Source organism: Marmota marmota, unplaced genomic scaffold (assembly GCF_001458135.2).
Source record: "Marmota marmota marmota unplaced genomic scaffold, marMar, whole genome shotgun sequence".
NCBI classification, from domain to species: domain Eukaryota; kingdom Metazoa; phylum Chordata; class Mammalia; order Rodentia; family Sciuridae; genus Marmota; species Marmota marmota.
Window position 1 is genome coordinate 274,299 of NW_026000173.1, and position 9,953 is coordinate 284,251.

General features: G+C 34.0%; 1 protein-coding gene across 7 annotated transcripts in view; it reads right to left on the bottom strand.

The window, feature by feature from the left end:
- Positions 1-4,364, bottom strand: part of Clec4d (C-type lectin domain family 4 member D) — an 11,068-nt gene extending 6,704 nt beyond the window's left edge. For 3 of the 7 annotated variants that reach the window (XM_048787831.1, XM_048787829.1, XM_015506587.2), the window contains exons 1-2: positions 4,062-4,362; positions 2,249-2,341 (exon numbers count right to left, since the gene is read on the bottom strand). In XM_048787831.1, the coding sequence (XP_048643788.1) occupies positions 2,249-2,341; positions 4,062-4,089 (121 nt within the window). In that variant the 5' untranslated portion in view covers positions 4,090-4,362. Of the gene's footprint in view, positions 1-2,248; positions 2,342-4,061 lie in introns of all 7 variants that reach the window. The other 4 variants (XM_048787833.1, XM_048787832.1, XM_048787834.1 and 1 more) reach the window with 2 other exon arrangements.
- Positions 4,365-9,953: the final 5,589 nt, after the last annotated feature.

Genomic DNA, 9,953 nt, shown 5'->3' on the forward strand with positions numbered 1-9,953 from the left:
GGAGGAGAAGGGCGGGGGCGGGGATTAGCAATGATGGTGGAATGTGATAGACATCATTATCCAAAGTACATGTATTAAGACATGAATTGGTGTGAACATACTTTATATACAGAGATATGAAAAATTGTGCTCTGTATATGTAATAAGAATTGCAATGCATTCCACTGTCATGTATTTAAAAAATAAAAATCAATTAAATATTTTTAAAAAGCAATTGTTGAAAATTATATTTGATATTAATATTTATTAGTAATTTTTCTCTGAAATATGGCCAAATGCTTTAAAGAAAGTGGAAAACATAAATGTACAGTTTAGAAAACTATTGTAACATGTAATAATAATATGTTAAACTCCAGGTATTTTGTCCTACTCAAGAAATAGAATATTGCCAGTGGCCTTCAGAACCCAAATGCATTCCACTTATTCTGTAAGGTAACCATTTCCTGACTTTTAAAGTGCTTTGCTTCACAATTTTACCACTGTAATAATGTAATCCAAGACTATATGGAATCATGGAATGTATTCCTTTGGTTTTAATCTTCTGCTCAGTATTGTTTCTGGAATTTATCCATGCTAATGCATGTGCAATAACTCATCCATTTCTTTGCTATAGCAATGTATAAAACATATTTATCTATTCTACTTCTAGTAGACATTTGTATTATTTACAGTGTTTGACTGTTGTGAATATGCTTCTCTGAGCAATATTCACCACCATTCTAAAGCACATAAGCATGCATTTCTGTAAGGTAAATCCCTGGAAGTGCAATTGATGATGATAGCATAAACATGTTATAAACTATAATCATGGTACACTTTTCCAAAGAGGTTGTCTGCTTCACACTCACACAAGCACCAAGTCTTTAGCAGTTCGGGTCCAATTTTCCATAGCATCAACAATATTATGAAGTGCAGATTTTTTAATCACTACCGTCCTGGAATGTTTGCATGGTATCTCATTGTGAGTTGCAGTTGCGTTTCTCCTGACTAATGAAGTTGACTTTCCTGTGTTTATTTGACTATCATTTTTCTTATAATGTACTATTTAAAATTTTGCTATTGTGTTGTAGATTTTTTTCTATTGAATTGAAAAGATTTTGTAGTATAGATATCACATATATTAGTTGTATAGACTACAAGTGTTTTCTTTTAGGGTTTTCTGTTTCCACTTTGTTATCTTGTTATATGGTAACTCTTATTTCAATGTATTATAATTTGTCAAAGCTGTATTTATTTTAGATGTGCATTTTGTGGTTTAAGAAATCATTGCCCTATCAAGATCATAAAGATATTCTCCATTTATCTTTTTAAGATTTAATTAATTCACTCTTCACATTTTGGTCAATAATCCAATTTGGATGGATGTTTGTACTTAGTGTGATGCAGCAGCCTAGTTTCATTTATTAAATATAGATAAATTAATGGGTTTAAATATTAATTTAGCAAAATGATCCTCTTCTCATAACTATGCAATATTCCCTTCTGTTTTTATATAAAAAGTTTATGTATGCAGGATATGTAATTAAGATCTCTATTAATTTCCTCTAGTCTGTTTGTTTTTGTACCTGTGTAATATTACTTTTATTTTAATAATTTTATTTTGGGTCTTGATATCATTAAAAACAAGTTTTCCTATGGTTGCGATGATACTTATGTCCCATAAATATATACTTATCCTCAAACTTCATATGTGTATGTTAAGTATTTATAGCTTTTTATATGTCAACCATTTCTCAATAAAGTGTTGTGGTTTTTTTGAAAAAGGAAAGGAGAGAAGGAGGGAGGGAGGGAGGAAAAGAATTGGAGAGAGGGAGGGAGAGAGGGAGGGAGGAATAAAAGAAGGAAAGGGAGGGAGGGAGGGAAGGAAAGAAAGAAGGAGGCAGAGAAGGGAATGGAGGGGAACATCCAAACTTGCTCTCCCTTTCAAAGTCAATACATTAGAAAGTTGTTTTTTTTCTGCTTACTCCCTACTCATAAGATGCAGCCCTTTGTAATTCGAATTCAAAACTTTACTGTTTTCACCAGTTTTTACAAGTACCTAAAATAGTCTTTCATTCTGTGGCACAAGATAGCACCATCAAACAATAAAAGGCAACTAGGTAAGTCTAAATTTTAAATCAAAGACACTGAATGTATTATACATTTATATGTTGGGGAAAATCAAGACAGTAAAAGGCTAGGATTAACCTTATGAAAGTTGTTTTCAAGAAATAATTCAATAAGAGTTCCACCTTAGCTAATAACTTACCAAAACAATTTGCAATAAAACAGGCACTGAGAAGAAAGATGCAAACAATTGCAAAGACCCAAGTGACCAGCTGGGAATGCCGGCCTCCTTGTCCTAAAAAACAAAACAAAAAGAAACTGGTTAGATAACTTGGCCAAAAAGTGTAAGAAAGGCAGTTCTACCAAGGAGCAAGCTAAATGTAAGAACATCCAAAACATTTTAGTATCTAGAGGACAGCTTAAATATTTCTTGTGAATATATTGATTTTAGAGCTTACTGGTAAATAAATAATTGTGAACATTTTTATAATTTTGGAATAGGAAACATTTTTATAAGCAAAACATAAAACCTGAAATCCAAAAAAAAGTTGAGAATTTGAGTACATAAAAATTAAAACTTCTATGTAACAAAACAACCTAAAACAATAAGGAATACATGAAAGAAAAGTCTTGTCCCAATATTACAATCCATATTGTATAAAGAATTTCAAAGTCAATTAGAAAACTGAGCAAAGCTTTGAGCAGAAAATATGCCCAAATTATAATCTGCTGAAATTATAAATGGTTATCAAGATATGCTCAATCAGGAAACATGAACTATAATATTGTAGTGTGATTTTTCATATCGATTTTTCATATTGTAGAAGGAAAGTAAAAATTGCAGTGTTGGCAAGGATGTGAGGAAATAAGTACCCACAGTGAGGAAACAACTGCTGCTGAGACTGTAAATTAAAAAAAAACTTTTGGAAATATCAATTCAGTAGATTTTATCCACTTTTAAACTCATTAATTTTCTACAAATAAAAGAATGTGCATTGCAGTTTTTAATAGCTGCTGTTTTACTTATGGAACACCATCAAATAGTTGTGAAAAAAAAGGACCTAATACTTACATATGTGTTATCAATATCATATATTCTAAATTACAATCAGTGTATATAATGAAATTCTATGTAACAGCTAAATAATTATGCATATCATTATGTATTAGCTTAAAAATTCCCAAGACATGTTGTTACATGAAAAGGCATTTTTCAGGACCACTATACAATGTGATCCCAATAAAGTTCACCTTGGTGGGTTGATGAGATTAAGCAAAACTTTAATTTTAAATTTAAATAATTTTTCATTAATTCTCCATATTTCTCAAAACTATTATTTAACATTCTTGCAACACAAATATTTTAATGTCCTTTAAGTCAAACAAAATCAGAGTCAGAACCTATGATATACCATGAGCCTGAGGCAGTGTATTTCTACACCCTCCTTCTCTCTCCCCCTTAAAATAATCCATCCAAGCAGAATGAAGTTGTCCAAGTTATGCTATGTACAAATATGAATATGTTACACTGAATTTCACCTTTATGTATGTCTATACAATACCAATTAAAAATAATAAATAAATAGAAGAATGACAAGTAAAATAGAGAAAGAGAAACAGAAGGAGAGAGGAGAGGAGGGAAAGAGGAAATACTGAGGACTAAAATGAAGCAAATGGTACTCCACACGTGTATGTTTGTGTCAAAATGAAACCCCATTTGTATATAACAACAATGCACTAATAAAAGCATTTTAAAAAGAATCTTCCCAAATTACTCTCTTTCTTTTCACCTTACTTCTCTTTTATACTTTTATTATTCCTCTCTTGCTACAACCTACATTTTGTAAAGAACTTTCTGCTACCCAACTCATCTGTCTCTTCACCAAGGTCATCCTCATTTCCTCCCACTGCTCCTTCTCATCACTATCTTTGATCTTTGCAATTATCAGCAATTCACATTGTTAACTCTTAGTTATCATTTCCTCTGCCTATTTAAAATTGAAAAAAGTACTCACGTTTACTCTGAGTTTCTTCAAGCCTCATTGTGTGTTTACTCTATGTTGACCAGTGGTCAAGAGGACCAGGAACCTTGTCCTTTTTTTTTCAGAGTATATATTTCTGTGGATAGAGAAATATGTTCATAAATACTTGAAATTGAACACCAATCTTAGCTTCTGGTGAGGTCAGAAAGTTCCCAGTATAACTGTTAACTAAAAAGAAGCAGTTTTTTCAAAAACTGGGGTTTCCCTTGATTCACTCAGGCAGATGGGGCAAAGTGAAAAAGGAAATTGAGAAATTAATGCCCCAAAAGAGTTGGTAGACACTTCCATAAGTATATTGAGATCCTTGGTGTGTCATGTAAGATTTCACAATTTGTTTTTGTTCATCTAGACAAAACATTATTAATGCCCTAAAGGAAATAACCATTATGCCGGATAAAAACGAAATACTCATCCCCTCATCCTTTTCTTTTCCTGGATATTGTCTTTTCAAAGGCAGTTATATAAATGGAGTAAACTCTGCCCTATAAATTTCCTTGAACCAAGTGAGACATTTTCTTCTAGATTGCAAAGACAAGTGAGCAATGAACAAAAGCTTTTAATGTACATTTTATATGTCTGTTGATGTGAAGACACAGAGTCTTTGTTTTGGAATTGAGGGAAAGGTGGTAAAAACTGTTCATTGAATTCCAGGATCTTCTTAAGTGAGAAAAAAAATAGGATTTCTAAGGCAAAGAAAAAGAAAATGGAAGATTCTGTAATAGACACCAACAGAGCCCCTGACTTCACTTACAGTGGAGAGTGACTATTTGTTAGGTTAAAACCCTAACCCCCCATATGATATCTGGAGATAGGACATTTGGGCAACAATTAGGATTAGATAAAATCATGAGGATCATGTTTTGGGCAGCAGAGTGTGTGGTTTGGCTTCCACACTGATTCTGGAATCAGTGCCCTTTTAAAAAGTGCTCAGAGAGTTTGCACTTGATATATCTTGATCTCTCTCTCTCTCTCTCTCTCTCTCTCTCTCTCTCTCTCTCTGCCCCTACCCACAGCCTCATTCTCTCCATGTGATGTTACAGAAAGAAACAACCATCTGCAAACCTGAAGAGGCCCCTCATCAGAACCTGCCTACATTGGCACCCTGATCTCATACTTCCACCTTCATAACTGTGAGGTTGAGTGTTTGCTCCGCATCCAATCTCTGATACTTTATTTTAGTAGCTCATGGTGACTAATGCAAGTGCCTAGCACTTTAGAGAGCTTTCTTAAAGTCCAGTTTCCAGAATATAGCCCTGTTTTAGTAAGTTCTTGCTTCACTATGACCAAAAGACCTGATAAGGGAAGCATAGAGGAGAAAAAGTTTGTTTTAGCTCATGGTTTCCGAGGTTTCAGTCAGTCTATAGATGAATATAGTCACCATAGTCTAGACCCAAGGTGAGGCCAAACATCAGGAATAATAATATGACTAAAATATAGTAAGATATGAAAATATGCATTATAGCTTCCACTATGAATGCACTGAAAAGTTCAGCTTCTATTTAGGAATGTTTTTAATATCTGCTGTTTTACTCCAGTTTATGGAACACCATCAAATAGTTGAATGTTGACTTGAACTTCTTTCTAATAACCCTGAATTTGTATGATCAATGATCATATGATCACATAGGAAAAACAATGTTAGTACTATAAGAACAACTTTTCATTCAAATTTATTATTAACACATTAATATTTTATTTAAGCTATTCTTAGTTATTCTAAATGTAATTTTAATGAAGATCCTATTGTATGTTTATATGTTGAATTCTGTGAGTCTAGTAAAACGTACATTGATTTTGACCAGAATAAATGGCTCCTAAAAATAATGATTGTGAGAATTGTTGACTTCATAGTAAATTTTTACTTTCAATATTTAAATAAGGAAATAAAATACTAGTATACATAAATATTAAGACTGTGGTATTTTAAGAACAGTATGACCTTCATTTGCAAAAGGTTTTAAATATTAAAAGTAGAACAGCATGACCTCCTTTTGCAAAAGAATTTAAATAGCAAAGGTAGAAAGACAGAAATTAAACTATAATTTTATATCATTAATTAAAATTAAATCATAATTTTATTGGTTGCGGAATTCCTTGGTAAACTAGAATTTATAATAATAGTCATAAATTTCATTTAGGTAAGCATATTTCACTCCAGAAAATTCCTACTTTGTAAGTTCTTCACAGCTTTTAAGAATACAGCACACCAAGTCAAAAACGAAGAATAAGAAGGAGGAGGAAGAGGAGGAGGAGGAGGAGGAGGAGGAGGAGGAGACAGCACACCATCACATTTCAAGAGGAAAAAAATGCACAAGGCTTATAATAAATTGTCCATTCTAAACATAATCAAAGATAAATTGTACTGATAAAAGAAGACAGTATTAGAGGAAACTGCAGTACCCCAAAGATACATTGGTTCTTCAGAAATCTCTTTGAAAATAAGTGGTTTATTGCAATTCAGAAATTGAGTCTTATGAAATTATTGATATACTATGTGATCAAGCTCTTGTGACTTAATGACTAAAAATTTAGCTGAAATAATTTTGATAAACTTACATTTATTATGATATACCAAATATCCATTCTGTGAGGTAATATTTTATTTTACCTCAGTTTTCTTCAAATGTTTGTTTTAACACTTAGCCATTTCACATTTATTTATTCAAACAGTAGATCAATTTTTAAAAAAGTAGATCACGTAATACCTCAAGGAGATGCAAGATGATACATCAGAGGAAGGCTGCATTCCTAATTGCTCTGTGGATTGGGATTCAAGCAGAGGTAGTACTGTTTCTCAGCAAGCTGGGTGAAAGAGGGACTTCACTAAAATTCAATATGGATCAGTCAGAGCATCTGAGATTCAGAAATTTGGGTATACTAAACAAAGAAGAAAGAGTACATTGGAACCAAGATAGATGTGGTGGCAGCCACAGAAACAGTGCTGGTTCACCAAAGAGGTCAGGAGAACATAGAGAGAAACACAGATTTGAAAACAGAAAAACCAGAAAAGCAGCCTGAACTTGACTGATGCAGAGGCTGCCCTGTGCCATTGGTGCTGGCTACAGACAGCTGAGGCAGAAATCACCTTGAGGCAGCCATGCTACAACTACTGCTGTGGGAGCTGGGAAATCATAGCAAACATTGCCACACTATTTCAGCAAGCACGTACCTTGTGGTCTAGTAGAATATGAGTGAAACAGGCACAGAGAAGATTCTATCCAGGGGGATCAGAAACACAAAGGGGAGTCCAATTCTTTACTCCTCTGAGTCTGGCAGCTCATGGGCCGACTGAAGCAAGTTGAGAATCTGAACAGATAGGTGTGACTACACTCAGGAGTAACCTTGGGAAGATTGTGTTTATGGGCAGTAGAGTGTGTGGTTTGGCTTCCATGTCCCCACAAGAATAATTCTTGGGATACTCCTGAGATCCAGACTTCCCAATGAAATTAGCAACTGCCAGGACAGAACAGACACCACTCAACAAAGCCCCTGAGGCAAAATTAGACCTAGAAGAGAATTAGTTGTACAAGAGAGCAGAACTTTCTTCATAGAACTCTGCATCAGCCCCACCCTGGAAGTGAATCAATATGGTCTGTGCAGACAAAACTCCAACTGACAGTACTTCCCATTCCATCCTACCTCATACTGGTGAAAGGGGAAGTTGAGATTTATTTCAACCATCTTCAGTCTTACGACAGACATACAAACTGGCAGTTCAGACAGCAATAAAAAAATAGAAAGGAATTAACAACTTCTAGCTCTTGCTCTCACTCTCAATATATAGCTGAAGAAGAAAGAAAGAAATAAAGAAAGACAGTGACCATCCATTCTTGTCAACTATTCTGACCACTTCAGTGGGAAAGACTCCTTCGTTTTTCATTAAGAATTCCATTCCCAACAGCCTCAAAAAATAAATAAATAAATTACCTAGGAATGAATATAACCAAAGAGGTGAAATACCTCTACAGTGAAAACTATAAAACATTGAAGAAAGAGATTGAAGAAGACCTCAGAAGATGGAAAGACATCCCATGTTCATGATGGACAGATTGCTATTGTTAAAATGGCCATACTCTCAAGAGCCATATACAGATTCAATGCAATCTCCATAAATATATCAGTGACATATTTCACAGAACTAGAAAAATAGTCCTAAAATTCATTTGGAATAGTGAAGGATCTAGAAGAGCCAAAGCAATTCTAAACTAAAGAAGCAAGGCTGAAGGAACCACAACACTAGACTTCAAACTATACTACACAGCTATATTAACAAAAACTGCATGGTACTGGCATTAAAACAGGCACATAGACCAACAGTACAGACTAGAAGACACAGAGACAAGCCCACATATCTACAATCATCCAAGCCTTGACAAAATAACAAAAACAAACACTGAAGAAACAACAGCCTTTTTAAGAAATGGTGCTGGGACAACTGGTTATTCACATGTAGAACAATGAAACTAGACCTTTATCTCTCACGCTGCACAAAAACTAACTCAAAATATATCAAAGGCCTAGGAATTAGACCAGAAACTCTGCAACTCCTAGAAGAAAATGTAAGATCAACAAATCAGCATAAAGGCACAGCCAACAATTCTCACATTAGGACCCCTAAAGCTCAGGAAATATAATTTGGGATGGCATAAAATTAAAATGCTTCTGCAGAGCAAAGAAAACAGTTAAGAATGTGAAGACAAAACCTACAGAATGAAAGAGAAATCTTTGCTATTTACTCACCTCATAGAGAATTAATATCTAGAATATATAAAGAGCTCAAAAAACCTTACACAAAAAAAAATCAATAACTCAATTAACAAATAGTCAATGAATTAAATAGACTTTTCTCAAGAAATACAAATGGCCAACAAATATATTTTTTAAAAAGTGCAATATCATTAGCGATTAGGAAATGCAAAAATAAAACTACACTGAGATTTCATCTCATCCCAATCTGAATGGTAATCATCAAGAATACAGACAATAATAAATACTAAAGAAGATACGGGCAAAAATAAACACTTTTATAATATTGTGGGCATTCTAAATTAATACAACCACTATGAAAATCAGTATAGAGTTTCCTCAAAAAGCTGGGCATGGAAGGACCATTAGACCCAACTATACCACTTCTCAATATTTATACTGAAGAATTAAAGTCATCATACTACAGTGATACATACATACCCATGTTCATACCAGCACAATTCACATTAGCTGAACTATGGAAATCAGCCTAGGTATCCATCCATGGAACAGTGGCTAAAGAAAATATGGTGACCAGCAGAGTAGAACACTTAGAAGATAGAACATCAGACAATGAAGACAAAGTATTTCAACTTGAAAAGAACATAGACAGCTCAGCAAGACTGTTAAGAAACCATGAGCAGAACATCCAAGAAATATGGGATAACATAAAGAGACCAAACTTAAGAGTCATTGGGATACAGGAAGGTATAGAGCTCCAAACCAAAGGAATGAGCAATCTATTCAATGAAATAATACGAGAAAACTTCCCAGACTTGAAGAATGAGACAGAATCCCAAATCCTAGAAGCCTACAGGACGCCGAATGTGCAAAATCATAAGAGATCCACACCTAGACACATTATAATGAAGATGCCCAACATACAGAATAAGGAGAGAATTTTAAAAGCTACAAGAGAAAGGAAGCAGATTACATTTAGGGGTAAGCCAATCAGGATAACAGCTGATCTTTCAACACAGACTCTGAAAGCTAGAAGATCCTGGAATAACATATTTCAAACACTGAAAGAAAATGGGTTCCAACCAAGAATTGTGTATCCAGCGAAATTAAGCTTCAGGATGGAAGATGAAATTAAAACCTTCCACGATAAACAAAAGT